This window comes from Apostichopus japonicus, chromosome 9, assembly GCF_037975245.1.
Source record: "Apostichopus japonicus isolate 1M-3 chromosome 9, ASM3797524v1, whole genome shotgun sequence".
NCBI lineage: Eukaryota > Metazoa > Echinodermata > Holothuroidea > Aspidochirotida > Stichopodidae > Apostichopus > Apostichopus japonicus.
This window is the reverse complement of record NC_092569.1, coordinates 25,469,668-25,488,990: the sequence shown is the minus strand read 5'-3', so window position 1 is coordinate 25,488,990 and position 19,323 is coordinate 25,469,668. Positions and strand designations below refer to the sequence as shown.

At 37.5% G+C, this 19,323-nt stretch overlaps 1 protein-coding gene across 1 annotated transcript in view; it reads right to left on the bottom strand.

Moving 5' to 3' along the window:
- Position 1: 1 nt before the first annotated feature.
- The window catches only part of LOC139974451 (acid-sensing ion channel 2-like), a 21,201-nt gene continuing 1,879 nt past the window's right edge, over positions 2-19,323 (bottom strand). Inside the window, exons 3-11 of the mRNA XM_071981617.1 lie at positions 15,789-16,011; positions 15,324-15,430; positions 14,525-14,688; positions 5,585-5,786; positions 4,039-4,111; positions 3,523-3,580; positions 2,871-2,947; positions 1,678-1,753; positions 2-182 (exon numbers count right to left, since the gene is read on the bottom strand). Coding sequence (XP_071837718.1) covers positions 51-182; positions 1,678-1,753; positions 2,871-2,947; positions 3,523-3,580; positions 4,039-4,111; positions 5,585-5,786; positions 14,525-14,688; positions 15,324-15,430; positions 15,789-16,011 — 1,112 coding nt within the window. The 3' untranslated portion in view covers positions 2-50. The remainder of the gene's footprint in view (positions 183-1,677; positions 1,754-2,870; positions 2,948-3,522; positions 3,581-4,038; positions 4,112-5,584; positions 5,787-14,524; positions 14,689-15,323; positions 15,431-15,788; positions 16,012-19,323) is intronic.

The following is a 19,323-nucleotide window of genomic DNA, read 5'->3' as shown; positions in this document are numbered from 1 at the left end:
AAATTATCAGCTAATTTGCAGCGATTTACCTGCTTTTCAGATCAGGTTTACTAGCAAACAAGTTTCTTGAACAGGAATAAAATTACATCGTACAACAAAAGAAAAACTTCGACAACTGTTATAAGAGAAAACCCAATATATAAACCCAAGAGACCTCCGGTAGTACCTAAAACAGATTCAACCTGCAAACGAATAAAGAACAAGAAATATCATATTATTAATCTTTTCTTTCATTGGTTCAAATAACTCATGAGCATGAAGTATTCAAGGACATGCAGAAAAGGATAAAGTTAATTTTTATTTGACTGACTTCGGCACTGAGCGAGAATCTGTACCTGGCATTGGATGTGATACATGTCACAGCAATTTACTAGTACACCAGTTCTGGTCTCCACTACACAAAACCCATCGGGGAATGTCCCTTTATCTCCTTCATTTGTGAGGCTAATTCAAAATACTGCAACCTCTGCTATGATGAGCAGAACGTTTAATAGATTCTTTAGGAGGCGACGGTAGAGGGTTCGATCGAGGTGGGAGTAAGCAGAAACATCGAAGGCCAGAAGTGCTTTGACTTTGGACTTTTGGTTTTGGGAGAGGGCAAACCACAAAACTACATCACAATGATGTGCAAAAGGGGCCGCGGGATGGTGAAAGGATTGGTTGATCCTAAACACCCACCTAAATCGGCAGTCGGAGAAAGTTCTGGAAATAATTACTTCTTCTTTCGTTAGTCACCTGTTAATTATAAACCTTATTTTTTTAAGTATAAAAATGCCTCAGAATGTATCGTTTAACGTCTAAACACCCTTCGTGGCGACAATGGCGCTTATACTGAATTAAATGGGGCACATAGGAGGGTTCTCCGAATAGAGGTGGGTTAGTATACCTGTGCCCCATAAACAGCTCCTACTGTGTTGGAACACCCAACGACTCTGATAAAAAAATGTGGAATGAATTTTTCAGTCCAAAATTTACTTAGAATCAAATTTGATTTACGTTCCTTTATTTGATAATTTACCTATCAGCCAAAAACAAAATTACCATAAATTTATACACAATAATTTTTAAGTGTTACCAAAGTAAAATTCGGTACTGATAAGACCTATTTAAATAAATTAATTCCCCTCTTTGCAAATTCAACTTCGAGAGTGGGCCACGAGTCACTTATGTGAACCTTCTGTTAAGTTGAATAGTATATACGCATTAACTACGTATTGTGTGTTATTAATATCATGCTCTTATAAGTTTTTCTTTAAGTTCAAGTTTTTAATTAGTATCGAACGTTTTAATAATTTGAGATAGTCTAGATCTAGGAAAAACCGTGTTAACTTCTCTGACTTGCTACAAGCTTTTGCTCCATGCCAAGGTCTATTCCAGTAATGTTTAAACGATATGTTATCCATTTACCCAAATTAAATGCTTGTCATCGGCTCCGGTTATCAGTTGTGTTTGTTTTTCTGTCAGAAAACTGCAAGGTGCAGGTGAACTATGATTGTAAATATGCGAATCATTGTATCTGTTACTTAAGAATCACTATAAATATTATATGCAATCTGAATAAACGGAGGAAGAAAAATGCTCTTATGATAGATATCTATGTATGTGAATCTCTAAATATGTAACTTTTAGTGTCCTGTCTAACAAAGACACATGAATATTGAACTTGCTAAAACTCACCGTATTGGCGGGAACCTGTTCGACCAACTCGTAGTTCAGTTCTTGATAGTAAATCTTCACCTTCACTAAATTTTCTCTATACTCGTCGATTCATAAAGAGAAAAGTAAATTGATTTTTATTTTCTTTAATTTAAGTTTTTTCATGAGGGGGGAAAACAAACAAATAGTTGATATATAGATAATATGCTAACATGTTAGGGTATAATATTCGGTTCTGCCATTGTGTATTTCTTCTCGATTTGAGAGTACCTTTCCATTGTTGTTTGATATGATGCTAAGTAAAACCGGCATCATCGTCATCACCATCGTCATCATCATCATCGTCATCAGGGAGTTTTTTTTTGTTTTTTGTGAAAATTGTGAAAATGTGATGAAAAAGCCAATTGAGATACAGCAGTATTTAAACAATAGCACTTACGAGGAATTCAAAAGTAAAGAAAAAAAAATAACTTTAAGTTTATTTTCTGGGATGTTAAACATGGGCCCTTGAAGACGTAAAAGACACTGTACATGAGGCGTAATGGGATTTACAGTTTTGGGGGTGGTGAAGGGGATGGAGATGACTGCATGGGCAATTTCGAAGAGTATATGGACATGCGACTTCGACGTGAGGTGACTAACCACGGTATATTCAAAAAAGAGAAAGATCAACCCTCTATCCCCCCCCCCCTCCCCTGAACAATCAAATCTACATGTTTGATTCTGGTATCAATATATTTGCAAAATATAATATTGAGTGACCTCATAGCAAAATTATATTTCATAAATGAAAGTCATATAGGATTATTATCGGACTAGGTGCCTTAAGTACTATGGTACTTCATAAGTGTTATAACTGTATACTATATTATTACTCTTAAGTATTGTCAGTGCCTATGACTGAGTACTTCGTGGTTACTATAGTAGGCCTACTACACAATATTTGTGTTAATGTCTGTGCTGAGTAATGTAACTACCATATAACTAAAGAATATTACTAAGCATGCTAAACACAACGACCACCATACTACTTAAATTAAATAATGAAGTAAGGAAGTTTAAAACAAATGGAATGTTCAAAACCAAATGGGGCTATCCATCTATTCATGTGATAGTTACATAGTTTCTTGTACGGTTCGATTGGATGTGAATCTAGACTGAACAATTCAGTCAATTCTTTTAAGAGAGTCACCAGTTCATCTTAACTCTCTTACCGTGCAGCATGTACATCTGTTAATGCGTGGAAGACATGATCTTTTCCTCTTCGATATATGTCGTCTTTCAAGTAATGCTGAGATCAAAAAGAAACGTGAAGCAAATAAGTATTTTATAATTATACCCAACAGCAAGGACTTCGAGGGACAGGTCGGGTCCGGAGTCATTGCAAGGTCATTCTTCCAACTTTAGAAGTCTTCATTATTCCATACGTATAAATTGCAGCATACACATTGTCAAGTCTATTTTTATCCCACGCTGACATCGTACCACCCCCCCCCCCCTTGCCCCTCCATTTTGCCATGTAGCTAATAGAGCCCTTTCTTACTTACAAGCATGCAAGAGTCACAGTAAAACATTCATTACACACAACCTTGAAAATCATTTATATATCATTTCTTTACTATAATTAGGCCTAAATACGTACATGCGCACTCCCATACTAACATAAATAAACATACATAAAAAAGTGAATTACAATGCAGGAAACTGCATTCTACCTGTTAATACTTTGTTATGTTTGCACCTTTTTACAACGTTTTGTTTGTGCCTTATCAGCTTCCTTACTTTCGATTAAAGGTCTGTTATGGTGCAATCACTTTGTGGCATATTCTTAATGGTAGCAATGGCATGCAGGTTCAGTTTACTTACGTAGTGTCTATTTTCAGGCCACTTTGAGGACGAAGTCTGTGTATTATAGACCACTTCTCTATTACAAAAAAAAAAGAGAGACGAAATAATACACTGATTTTGAAAATTTGGTAATAGTGAAAATTGATCGTGTCGGGGCAAAACATTCGAAATAATGCATATTGTAAAAGCAATACCATCATACTCAGAAATATCACAGATTTGTCTCTAGACAAAACTATAAATTTAATTCTTTGCAAATTGTTAGGTGTAATATGTTAACTAACAATAGTTATAATGGAATCGATCGATGACGGATTTAATAGTGGAAGATCCAGAATACCAATCACGGTGTGCCAAGGGATGGGGGATTGGGGTGGGGTAGGGTTAGTAGGTGGGGTGAGGGTTAGGTGGAGGCAAGTTTCGGTGCATACCGATAATACTACCGAGAATACGGTAGCGAGGAATCAGAAGATATCGATAAAAAGAACTGTGCATAATTTCTACACTCTGTCCTTTTTTTTAGCAAATACTCACCCACACGGAGCTGGGCAATCACACTGTAGAGTATTAGAATGAAACAGTTTCTCAGTCTTCTGGCGGCATATTCCTGAGTGTGTGACAACATATGTTATATGATCCGATATTGTAGATATCATTGCATATTGATAGCATTGCATAGTGAGAGCGTGGTGGCCAATTGGCTAAGGCGTCGGACTCGTGATCCAAGGATTGCTGGTTCGATTCCTGCCTAGTTCATTACGTTGTGTCCTTGGGCAAGATGCTTTATCTCACTTGCCCCTCTCCACCCAGGGGTTTAATGGGTACCTGTGAGGTAACTTGTCATTGGGCGCAGTGTATAACTGCTGCCGACTGAAGGGATTGTCTCTGGGACAGGTCATCATTGACCAGGGGTAATATAACGTCTGTAAAGCGTTTTGAGACCTATCGCTGGTATAAAGCGCTATATGAAAAGCAAATATTATTATTATATTAAATGTACCGTTGCTGTCAAACCTCTTACGAAAATAAACTCTTAAGTGCGAATGGATTTACAAAAATTATATTTCTAATGTGTACATAATTGAGAAAAAATAAGAAATGCGACATTTCAATTATTTAAAAGGAACTTCGATTTTTTTCTTCTTGGTGGTAGGGGGGGGGGGATGTTAGCACAGTCAACATGTGACTTGAGATTTGCGGGTAAAACACAACGTTACCTACAGAATTCAATAAAAATGTTTCCTCTGTGCATTCCGTGTCAAAGATTCCAGTATTTTAATGTTTTTCAATAAAGAAAACACTTTTGAATGACATTATGTTTTCTTCATTTTTCATCAATATTAAACTAGTATGTTTAATTTCATTTGTATTCCATTTATTAACAAAAGAGCATTACTTCATTTAAAATTACAAAAGGGGTAGGCCCTTTTATACTTTTGAATTGAAAACAATGAAAAACAAAAGTGATCCTTTTTGTCAAAAAGGGACACTCCTTCATCATAAACAGGCGGGGACGCTTGAGGATTTTCACAAAACTGGATGGCCACGTTCTACTCCCACCCCACCCCCTACAGCTATACTCTCTGTGTTGTAATGTTGCAATATTAAGCTATACTCATTGTGTTATATTGTTGTTTTATTGAGCTGAACTCACTGTGTTGTCATCTTGTAATATTAAGCTATACTAACTGTAATGTAGTGTTGTAATAATGAGCTATACTCACTGTGTTGTATACTGATGTAATATTGAGCTATACTCACTGTGATGTAACGTTGTGAAATTGAGCTATACTCACTGTGTTGTATACTGTTGCAATATTGAGCTATGCTCACTGTGTTGTAATGTAGTAATGTTGAGCTATATTCTCTGTGGTGTAATGTTGTAATATTGAGCTATACTCACTGTGGTGTAATGTTGTTTTATTGAGCTGAACTCACTGTGTTGTCATCTTGTAATATTAAGCTATACTAACTGTGATGTAGTGTTGAAATATTAAGCTATACCCACTGTGGTAAAATGTTGTAATAATGAGCTATACTCACTGTGTTGTATACTGTTGTAATATTGAGCTATACTCACTGTGGGTTTTGTTACAGAACGGCATTCTTTCGTAGTCATCATATAAATCTATCACACAGTTGCAATCGCTCGCCATTTTATCCAAGAAGCATTTCTTTTGACAAGATAATATGCTGTACTCGTATCGGTTGTTCATGAGGTAATTCTTGTCTTCTCCGTTAGTACAGTCACCGTGAGGGTAAGGTAACCGTCGGATCTCAACCTATCAGACGTCATTGATTAATCATAAACATAAATTGTAGAAAATCAAAGGATTTGAAAGATGAAGGGGGAATCCAAAAGTTTCCCTGGTTGGATAAAGGTACGTGATGACATTTAATGAACGGACAGAGGCGAATGAGGATTTCATGAACGAGGGATCTCTCCCCACTCCCACTCCCCCCCTACCTACTCCTTCCTACCCCTCCCCGCCATAGAATAAAGTCGTAAAATAATGCTTTCCGAGGCACATTTAGACTCTAAACTAGGTCTTTAATTAGCTCTTAACGTAGAATTCTCTAGAAAAAGGATTTACACCGGTACAAAGGGTTTAATTCTTTCCGAAGTTAATGTAAAATTCCCCCGACGAACGATTCTAGGTGGGTGGCATTTCATCTCCAACCCACCCCTCCCCCCCCCCCCACACCCTCTCTTCCTTGCGTACACCAATGCTCCTGTGTATATGCAGAGATATGTTACAAGTTATGTAACGATTATAAATAATTGGCATGTATGTGTATATACATATGTAGATATATTAATTTGTAGATGGGATGAAACAGATTTAAGGACGGCCATTGCAGGTAGCAAACGTCACTATTGTATCGTCATATCTTCGCCTATTTGGGCACGAGAGGGCCAATGTACACATCATAGTGTTATATGGAACAGTCCGGTCCATACTACAAGCGAAAAAGTAGTGGACGTTCTGTAATGTTTAAATCAGCTAATTGTGTTCTATCTAATGAGCGAGCGCACAAAACGCAGTGACCTCGCACAACGCTATACTGAACCATCCTTGCTGCCTCAGTAAAGAATATGCCAACTGAGCTAACATGTAATATATTGATACAGCGTACACACACATACACAAGTGTTTAACAAAGTGCAAAACATGGATTAGGCAAAGCCAAAAATAGAATTAAAAAAAATACTTGATGATGAAACAAGTTTTCCGAGAATTGTGAGTATCAATAAACGGATAAAAATGGCTGTCTGCAAAAAGGAACGACGATAAATCTAGTGACTAAATATACCTTTAGTAGTAATAGTAAGTTGAGTCTCGTCTATCCGACATGCTCAGTTATTAAACTCCGACACGTATCACGAGCTTGCGCAAGGTTTATTGCTTCCTCGAAATTGTTAATATTAACGTCCTTAAATTGCTACTTTATTTTTCCAAGCAAGGTAGTTCACGGGCCTTCCTTCTGGTTTAGCAGTATGTCTCATTGCTTCTCTTGAAGCACACTTTGCTGGAGCGTCCTCCTTTAGGTAGCCCCGATATCAATATATCAACATATAACAACAATATCGAGTCTTATACATCTTTCAAAGAGGGATGTTTGGTTAGACATCACGTTCGCCGGAAAACAACATCAAAACAGAAGTGATTGCTGATGGCCTTAACTTCGCGGAAGAAACTTACGTAATTCGCCATTCCGTTATTTACTGTTACGGTTAATAGCTCAAGCAATGACTAGCAAGAAATATATCGCGAATTGAATAATTTATCAGCAGTTAATGCCAACCAGTTTTCATTCCATGATATACCTGTATAAGTTAATCGCGTTACTTTCAAGCTTCGTAAAAGGTTTTCAAAACCAACATTTATCACGAAAGATCGAACAATTGCAACTTTTTTTCCAATATTTTGTTTTCGCTGGAATTTCTGCGAAAACTTACAATTAACTATTCAATTTTCTGCAAAGAATTCGATTTCTTGATATTTGTTCTGTAAAGATGAGGGTTTCGCCTAAAAGTGGAGTTTTACACATGGTTTTGAAATAGTGAATGTGTGTGCGTGGGCCTGTGTGTATTAGTATACGACTTGTGTTACGTTTGCATGCAACGTATGTACTGTTAGACTACAGTATAAGTTAACTTCAGTAAATCTTACTTATATTTATGACACTTAAACGACCACGAATGTAGCAGAAACCCCAAAGGGCTTGTGGATTAACACTTTCACGTCGGGTGGCTTCCAATTCAACATTGTAACTCAAATATGGAATCTTTTCAAACGAGAATGAAAAACCTATACCTTACTATTACACGGCCGGGGATCTAACCCCGATTCCTGTTGCTAAGCCCCATTGCTTCAAATGCCACAGGTTTTATCCACTCGGCCACAACACCGATTACTTAAAATAGATTCGTCACGTATATGCTGCAGCTATCGCATACGAGTGTGTCATATAGCGTCTGTTCAATTATCACAAAGGTAGTCTCTCTCCACTTCTGAACAATCTTTCGTAAAAAGAAACCCTGTAAATTACTCAACACTTTATCTCAAGTAATGAGTTTTTTTTTTTCGTTCAAGTGCTCATGAATCGGCGATCCGTCCAGCCGTCTTTTACGATCACGAATATCGCTTCCGTATAGCTCTTATCCCAAATTAAAATGTCTCCTAAATTACCAGTTGCAGGCATAACGTGATGAGTGGAAATGGATATGATTGTTAGCCTGTGTGTTGCCGCCTATATACATTGCCGCCTATATGTTTATTCGTTTTCTGAAAGCTCACTGAACTTTTCCAATGTATATGCTTATATACCAATGCAATTGCCCATGGTCTATACGGGATTTCAGTGTACACAATGCAGGGTGAGGCCACCGAACACAGTGTTATACAAGCGAGTAAATATTATATCTACAGCAGACAGGTTTAGTGTCATAAATAGGCTCAAAATTCAGTTTTGTTACTTTAGTCTATAAAAGAGAACAATTTTTGGTGAATGAATATTGGTCGTAGGGTGATTATTTCGCGAGAATTTTAGAGATTAATTGTTTTACATGTTGCGTTTGCGGTCTCTGTGTCATTGTTTCCAAGGCAATAAATATAGACCTTGAGCTTCGTGAAGTAAGACTTCAACTGAAATATCGTTTCCGTAGCAACTCTGACGAGTGATTTATAATTGGCTGTGAAGGCGTGCCCACGAAGTGCATATAAGGGAAATTGTTCAACCGTTCATTCTTGCTCATTTGTGGAATCTCAAAATTTGGATTTTCAAACAATTATGCATTGATAAATGCAGTCAATAAATTTACACAATTAATAAAAATCGTTCTCATTTATCCATTACTTTTTTGTTTCTAATCATTTCTTTTAGGGCAAATAACCTTCTCAGTTCCTCACGTTTTCATTGTTGACATTTTCCCAACGTCCCCCTACAGTGTTTGACGAATTGATTGGGTATATAGATAATTAATTATTAGTTCGTTATATTCATTAGTTGTTGTTTTTTGTACTTTGTTGTGGACTCATAGAAAATGAGAAAACTAGAAGAAGATAACATTCTTTGTAAATTGAACTTATTTCTTGTACATCTAGTGAAAGCATGTGCACAAAACCAGCCGAGGTATATAGAATATCTCTTAAATGGAGTGTTTTTCGTCACATTTTATTGGATTTTTTTTCTACCTGTCATGGCTTACCAGAGTTCTAAACAGGTCTATATGTGCTTGAGTATATATATAATATATGCTTTTCATCAAATGCATGGCACGAACAGACATTTCGTCACATATAGCGAATGAATACACTTAAATCTATATATATATATATATATATATATATATATATATATATATATATATATATATATATGTGGTCTAGTATAAAATATTCTTTGCATGCGTGACACGAACATACATTTCGTTACATATGAAAGGAAGTGTCCTTGGATCTACAGATGTATATGTGGTTTAGTTTAATATATGTTTTCCATGCATGACAAGAACAGATATTAAGATAAGATAAGATAAGATAAGATAAACTTTATTGCATCCGATAGGGAAATTACATGCTTGCAGATAAAACAGTAAGATATAAAAACGATACTATACAACAATAAGAGAACAAACAGTAGGACAATAAAAGCATAAGAAATGCTAATAACAAGGAACGGGAACAGATGGGCCGAAGCTCACAGAATGGCAAGGAATAAAAAGTATAAACAAATCACAAACGGTAAATATGATAAGAACCCAATGAAAGAAGGAAAGACAAAGGCAAGAGATTAGCGATTAAAAGATGCATTAAAAATTCTAACAGCTTGTCCCATGAAAGATGAGGGGTAACGATTAGTATGAGCCTTCGGAGGTCTCATCCTCCCACTACGAGGGATAATGCAATTATTTAATGGAGCGTGGAGAGGGTGATCGATATCCTTGAGAACTGAATGAAGCTTATCATTAACCCGACTATCAAAGACCTCGTCAACCATTGGCAAGCGTTTCCCAACAGCCCTACCTGCCCGTATAACAGTATCATCTAACACTTTCTTGGATGTCTTATTTATGTTACCAACCCAGGAAGTTATGCAGTATGACCAAACACTACTAATAATAGAGTTGTAAAAAATGGATAAAATGTTCTGGTTCACGTCAAAAGAGACTAATTTCCTCAAGCAATACATTCGTGGTTTCAAACGTTTGGCAACATACTCAACATGTGCATCCCACTTTAGCTGATCATCCATAACTACACCCAAATATTTGTACTCAGTTACCCTATCCACTGTCTTACTGTCAATGACCACAGGTTCGGGCACTATCTTGTTCGCTCTCCGGAAGTCTATAATGAGTTCCTTCGTCTTGCTGACGTTAAGATGGAGATAATTCCTGTCGCATTCAGCAACAAAATTGGCAATTTGTTCACGGTAGATCCGGTCATCGTCATTTTTAATCCGGCCAACGAGAGCAGTGTCATCCGCGAACTTGATGAGCGGACAGCTGAGGTCAGTGGAGCGTATTCCGGAGGTATACAGAGTGAATAGGAATGGTGCTAACACAGTGCCCTGTGGTGCTCCAGTGCTACATTCCATAATGTCAGATACAACATCACGACCGATACGTACAAATTGTGAGCGGTTAGTGAGATAGTCCAATACCCATCGAACCAAAGCATGTGGCACATCATCAGATCCAAGTAAAACGTTAGCTAAAATATGAGGTTGCATCGTATTAAAAGCAGATGAAAAGTCAAAGAACATGATGCGAGCGGAGACTTTACCAGATTTAGAGTCTTCGAGATGGGAGTATAATGTGTCCAATGTGAACAGGAGTGCATCGTCAGTGTTGCGTCCCTTCCTATATGCGAACTGGTGATCATCCATTAGGTTTACAGTTAGCCTTTTGATATACTGCAATATAAATCTTTCACATGATTTCATGGCTACGGAAGTGAGCGCCACCGGACGAAGATCATTCATGCTGGTGATAGTTGACTTTTTGGGCACCGGAATTCGTCCGATGAAGCCAATATACTTGAATCTACAGGCATATATGTGGTTATAAATAATATATGCTTTCCATGCATGACAAGAACATACATTTCGTCCTATGAAGCCAATGTACTTGAATCTACAGATATATATGTGGTTTATTATAAAATATGCTACCAATGCATGACAAGAACAGACATTTCTTCCTATGAAGCCAATGTAATTGAATCTACAGGCCTATATGTGGTTTAGTATAATATATGCTTTCAATGCATGACAAGAACAGACATTTCGTCCTATGAAGCCAATGTAATTGAATCTACAGGCCTATATGTGGTTTAGTATAATATATGCTTTCCATTCATGACACGAACAGACATTTCGTCCTATGAAGCCAATATACTTGAATCTACAGGCCTATATGTGGTTATACATAATATATGCTTTCCATGCAAGACAGGAACTGACATTTCGTCCTACGAAACCAATGTACTTGAATCTACAGATCTATATGTGGTTTAGCATAATATATGCTTTCCATTCAAGACACGAACAGACATTTCGTCCTATGAAGCCAATATAGTTGAATCTACAGGCCTATATGTGTTTATACATAATATATGCTTTCCATTCAAGACACGAACAGAAATTTCGTCCTACGAAACCAATGTACTTGAATCTACAGATCTATATGTGGTTTAGCATAATATATGCTTTCCATTCATGACAAGAACAGACATTTCGTCATATGAAGCCAATGTAATTGAATCTACAGGCCTATATGTGGTTTAGTATAATATATGCTTTCCATTCATGACAAGAACAGACATTTCGTCATATGAAGCCAATATACTTGAATCTACAGGCCTATATGTGGTTATACATAATATATGCTTTCCATTCAAGACACGAACAGAAATTTCGTCCTACGAAACCAATGTACTTGAATCTACAGATCTATATGTGGTTTAGCATAATATATGCTTTCCATTCAAGACACGAACAGACATTTCGTCCTATGAAGCCAATATAGTTGACTCTACAGGCCTATATGTGTTTATACATAATATATGCTTTCCATTCAAGACACGAACAGAAATTTCGTCCTACGAAACCAATGTACTTAAATCTACAGATCTATATGTGGTTTAGCATAATATATGCTTTCCATTCATGACAAGAACAGACATTTCGTCATATGAAGCCAATGTAATTGAATCTACAGGCCTATATGTGGTTTAGTATAATATATGCTTTCCATTCATGACAAGAACAGACATTTCGTCATATGAAGCCAATATACTTGAATCTACAGGCCTATATGTGGTTATACATAATATATGCTTTCCATTCAAGACACGAACAGAAATTTCGTCCTACGAAACCAATGTACTTGAATCTACAGATCTATATGTGGTTTAGCATAATATATGCTTTCCATTCAAGACACGAACAGACATTTCGTCCGATGAAGCCAATATAGTTGAATCTACAGGCCTATATGTGTTTATACATAATATATGCTTTCCATTCAAGACACGAACAGAAATTTCGTCCTACGAAACCAATGTACTTGAATCTACAGATCTATATGTGGTTTAGCATAATATATGCTTTCCATTCATGACAAGAACAGACATTTCGTCATATGAAGCCAATGTAATTGAATCTACAGGCCTATATGTGGTTTAGTATAATATATGCTTTCCATTCATGACAAGAACAGACATTTCGTCATATGAAGCCAATATACTTGAATCTACAGGCCTATATGTGTTTATACATAATATATGCTTTCCATTCAAGACACGAACATACATTTCGTCCTACGAAACCAATGTACTTGAATCTACAGATCTATATGTGGTTTAGCATAATATATGCTTTCCATTCAAGACACGAACAGACATTTCGTCATATGAAGCCAATGTAATTGAATCTACAGGCCTATATGTGGTTTAGTATAATATATGCTTTCCATTCATGACAAGAACAGACATTTCGTCATATGAAGCCAATATACTTGAATCTACAGGCCTATATGTGGTTATACATAATATATGCTTTCCATTCAAGACACGAACATACATTTCGTCCTACGAAACCAATGTACTTGAATCTACAGATCTATATGTGGTTTAGCATAATATATGCTTTCCATTCAAGACACGAACAGACATTTCGTCCTATGAAGACAATGTATACACTTGAATCTACAGATCTATATGAGGTTATAAATAATATTTGCTTTCCATGCAAGACACGAACTGACATTTCGTCCTATGAAGACAATGTATTTGAATCTACACATATATATATGTGGTTCATTATAACATACGGTATGCTTCATCACATGCATACACGAACAGGCATTCGTCCTATGAAGCCAGTGTACTGATCTATATATGGATCATTTTAACATATGCTACATCACATTCATGACACGAACAGACATTTCGTCATGTGAAGACAATGTACTTGGATCTACAGGCATATATGTGGTTTAGTATAATATATGGTTTCCATGCATGACACGAATAGACATTTCGTCCTATGAAGACAATGTATTTGAATCTACACATATATATATGTGGTTCATTATAACATACGGTATGCTTCATCACATGTATACACGAACAGGCATTCGCCCTATGAAGCCAGTGTACTGATCTATATATGGATCATTTTAGCATATGCTACATCACATTCATGACACGAACAGACATTTCGTCATGTGAAGACAATGTACTTGGATCTACAGGCATATATGTGGTTTAGTATAATATATGGTTTCCATGCAAGACACGAACAGACATTCGTCCTATGAAGACAACGTACTTGGATCTACAGGCATATAGGTGGTTTAATATAATATATGGTGTATGCCAGTATCACTGGCGCATCTCACAAAATGGTGAAAGGAGGAGAGAACACCAGTGGGGAAGGGGGATCTTGACATCTTTCTCCGAAGAATATTAGTATATATAATTTGTAATGGAAACTTTTTGTATGGAAATATCCGCTTTCTTGACTTTGTCATTTCGAAACTGTTCAAACAAACAAAATCGACCATTAATTTCAAAATTTGCATCTCACTGCTACTGTTTTCACGAAATTTTGACTTTTATTACTAATATTAACACTTTTTGTGAACCTCTTTAGATAACAAATATCGAATTTTAGTTTTTTTTTTTTTCTTGACGTATACCTCAGTTTGCATCAGATCATTTTCCCGATAGTTTTACGTTTCTTCCATATTTGCGACTTTACTTTTTTTATCAACTTATTTGAAAAGGCTATTTGAAACGGTATTTGAGCTCGAATGTCAAATTTCCATTAAATCGCTATTCCTATCTCCAAATTTCGAACTTCTATGTCGAAGTTGTGACGTTGTGTTAGCGGCCTGCGATTGAATGCTTAGAATGATTTTAAATTGACTGGTACCTAGATTGCACTAACAATTGGTTGAAGTTAGTAACATTAACCAATCAAATTAGATTAGATAAGTATAACATACCTGTCGGATACCTATATTGGTTGAGAAACCAGGTGAAAGTGATAGCCCGACATCTTCAGGCATTGGCATAATATTTACTGGATGAACCATTATCCTAACCCCGATGTCGTCGGTAAGGAAACCAACATACTCGTCGTGTTCGATGAAGAGGGTCATATGGAGACCTATCAGGTGATACTAACAAATGTCACTTTTAATGTCTTATAAATGTCACATTTCAAGAAATTATCAGAATTATTGAGATAAAGAAACATTTCAAAAGGATATCTCCGAAGCAAATGGCTAAAAAAGATCAGGTTTGAGAATGATGACTGAGAAGATGAAGTTATGGACTAGAGCAATTATGATAGGATGGGGAAATATTCCTTAACACTGAGGAGCATAAAGAGGGAATATCGTTTTCCCAAAGTTCATTAATACATCTTCGATCAGAAAAGGAATAAATACAACATCGATATGATCAAATATCTCACAAATGTCACAGATTTTTTTTTATTTATTTTTTATCAGCAGCGTAACTGTGAGCTATCGGCAATTTTAACGTTCTGTTTCAGAAGTTCGCACTATAGCAGAAGATTCTTTACAGTACTTCCAACATTCTTTATTGGAACAATATAATTCAGATTAATTATTATAATTATATGACATATCTTTATGTTGTGATGTTTACATGACAGAATTTAAATACAGAATTCATTTGTAAAACAATGTAATGTCCAGATGACAAATCCCTTTGTTTGATTGGTTCCTTCTCACATATCAATTAATTACCAAAGATTAGCCAAGAACTTTGACCTACCAAAATATGAACCAGCTTTAGTCACTTTTTCCAACGACTCTCCATCTATATCTCCGTTGAACGTAAAACAATTTCCATATTTTCGGTTCTGAATTGTTTTGAAAACACTGTGAGGTGAATATTGAGAACAAAAACATTGTTCATTTTTCTATAATGTGTATCGAGATTGTGGCGTCAATGAATTGTGTCATCCATCGAAATCTTCTTTTAACCGAATAAGCCATATATTTTTGTTTTATTTATATATTTGGTTTATATCGGATGGAGCTATATACAGGCTACACGATTCAGCTATTTTCGAAAATTGTTAATACGCTAATTTTTCAAGGCATATTCTTACGACACAACAGGTATAGCCGTCAGCATAAACTCTGAAGGCTGGGAAGATATCGAACGTGAGACGTCATCATACACGTATGTATAATGATGATTATACCACCCATCCAAACTAGATGTATTACCTACGTGTGGTCACACCGTCTGTTGTTGAATGTGCAGCCAACGATAAGATCCTCCGCCCTATGACCCATATCTCGAAGTTCATGTTTCGTCGGCGTTGGTATCTGGTGCGGTCGTTCTTTGCGATCCGCAAAAGCACCTCGGTTGATGAGATTTGGAATATCATCCTGCAGTTCATCTTCTTCATGTGTGCTATCATGATACCAGTCATAATCTTCGGATACAGCACCTTGAGATGATATGATGTGTAGTGACAATCTTTTAAGGTGTGTTAGCGAATGCATAATTATAATTAAATCTAAAGCTATATATTTTGAAAAGAAAATGAATACGCTGAATGTGTTATCCCGTGTAGCATCCTGCCGGCATAGAGTATGGCCGGGTCGCGAATTTGTTTTCCCAAACAGGTGCGCAGTTGTGTGTTAATAGTCGCTCATGATTGGTCGGAAAAGTTACGTCATCACCAAAGAAAGGAGGTTACTTAAATGTATGAATCCATTCGTTGCAACGAAGATATATCCGTTCAAATTACCCGAAGCCTTTCGTATCTTTGGAATTGGTTTAGACATATTTTACACACACGATTGTTTGTTTAGGTTGTACGATCTACTATCGATGTTTGATCGAAGTTTTCTGTGACGGCATTATTCAATAACAATGCACAGTGAAAGGTTCGTACAGGGTGCATCAAACGTGCTGTAGGCATGGGCGAGATTTGAGTTGTGAAAGGGGGGGGGGGGGCAAATCTGCAAGCAAGACTATCTAACGGAGCGCCACCATTGGTTGGCGCGGAGCGTACAAGAAATGTTTTGGCTTTACAAACCCTCCAGATGGCCTGAAACGGCACTTCCCGAGTGCTGTAAGCTGGATGTACCCATCCGTGAAATATGGATCTCTTAACTGCAATTGTATCTAGATAGTTAACTATCGTTTAAATATTTGAAGAGGATTGATAGTAGAACATATGGTCAGATGGTGATGTACAACTTTTGTTATACGTCACTATCTAAGCGGAGCGCCATCATCGGTTGGCAAGGAGCGTCGAAATTTTCGATGAAAGGTTCTCTTAGATCGGTAAAGTTATCACCCATATAGGCTTTAAATTGCATCTAAACAATTAATGAACGTGTGTAAAGTTAGGGAGGACGGATAGAAGAACTTATATGGTAATGTACAACTGAAGCTTATACGTCACTATTTGTGCACCACCATCAGTTGGCGCGGCGCGTCAAATTTAAGCACAAAGGAAATCATAGATCAGCTAAAATGACACCTCTGGTCATGGGCGGGATTACGGGGGGGGGGCAAGAGGGGGCATTTGCCCCCCCCCACTTTTTCCCAAACCTTAATTTACTTTTTTTGTCGTTTTTGTAGACAAATGTGCACAACCCTAATCGAAATTATTCCCTATCAAATAGGCCTATTTGTTTCGAATCTTAGTTGAATTTGTGTTTAACATCGTAACATGTAGCATGAATAACTGGAGCTGGAGCTAGCACATGGTTCGCAGCACAGGTTCCTGCACGAATCCTGGAGCTAACACACTAGCGATTCAATTCTGCATGTGATGAATCCGCGGCATGTGCTACAGTGCTAGCTTCAGGAATTGATTTTCAACGTTGCTGCTCTACTGAATGCGTTGAATAACTAAATCCAGAGAAACGATTTACAAAAGCCAGAATTGCATATTGGGTATATCAATAATTAAGTTCAATACACTGACACATGACACACACCCCACCCCACCCCCAGTGGTCTAGCCCTTCATGAACAGTAAGTAACATTCAAGTATTTATTATGAATTTCTATGTTGCCTGATAATGTGGCAATAGTTCAAACATAATGCTGGTACTGCCAGGTAATAATTTCATTTTCAAATCTCAGCCAGTACTATGAAATGACCCGTAAATATATTGCTCCATGATACACCTAGTCACATTGTAAAATCCAAACAGTCACCCCGCCTCGACTTCAGTGGCGACGGAACCGGTAGACTTGAGGGGCTTATCCCCCATAAAAAAGTGTGGGGGTAAAGGTATGTTCAGCCCCTAATATTTGCCAAGTTCTCCAAGAAGTGGGGACCGCGGGGAGAATTTCGAAGTGGGTGCTGAACATATTCTTGATCGGTCCAATGCACAATATACTAATAATTTTAGGGGAAAGAACTGTCGAGATGCGATTTATTGTTACCAGAGGTGTCATATTTGCTGATCTAGGATTTCCTTTTTGCTTAAATTTCGACACGCCGCGCCAACTGATGGTGGTGCACCGTCTAAATAGTGACGTATAAGCCTCAGTTGTGCATCACCATATAAGTTATTCTATCTGTCCTCCCTAACTTTACACACGTTCATTAATTGTTTAGATGCAATTTAAAGCCTATATGGGTGTTAATTTTACCGATCTAAGGATTCCTTTCATCAAAAATTTCGACGATCCTTGCCAACTGATGATGGCGCTTCGCTTAGATAGTGACGTATAACAAAAGTTGTACATCACCATCTGACCATATGTTCTACTATCAATCCTCTTCAAATTTTTAAACGATAATTAACTATCTAGATACAATTGCAGACATGAGATCCATATTTCAAGGATGGGTACATGCAGCTTAGAGCACTCGGGAAGTGCCATTTCCGGCCATCTGGAGGGTTTGTAAAGCCCAAAAATTTCTTGTACGCTCCGCGCCAACCGATGGTGGCGCTCCGCTTAGATAGTCTTGCTTGCAGATTTGCCCCCCCCCCCCCTTTCACAACTCAAATCTCGCCCATGCCTCTGGTAACAATAAATTGCATCTTGACAGTTCTTTCCCTTAAAATTATTAGTATATTGTGCATTGGACCGATCAAGAATATGTTCAGCACCCACTTCGAAATTCTCCCCGCGGTCCCCACTTCTTGGAGCACTTGGCAAATATTGGGGGCTGAACATACCTTGACCGCCCCAACTTTTTTCATGGGGGATAAACCCCTCAAGTCCACCGGTTCCGTAGCCACTGAAGTCGAGGCGGGGTGACTTTTAGGTGCAACATGGAGCAATATTTACGGGTCATTTCATAGTACTGGCTGAGATTTGAAAATGAAATTATTACCTGGCAGTACCAGCATTATGTTTGAACTATTGCCAGATTATCAGGCAACAGCAGCAGGCAATAGCAGCAACGTTGAAAATCAATTCTGAAGCTAGCACTGTAGCACATACCGCGGATTCATCACATGCAGAATTAAATCGCTAGTGTGTTAGCTCCAGGATTCGTAACCTGTGCTGCGAACCATGTGCTAGCTCCAGCTCCAGTTATTCTGCATGCTACGTGTTACGATGTTAAACACAAATTCGACTTAGATTCGAATTTGATAGAGCTGTTGTGGGGAATAATTTCGATTAGGGTTGTGCATATTTGTCTGCAAATACGACAAAAAAGTGAACTAAGGTTTGGGAAAAAGTGGGGGGCAAATGCCCCCTCTTGCCCCCCCCCCCCACCTCCGGTAATCCCGCCCATGGCTGTAGGCCTATATGTATTATAACTGTGTACACAGTGCAG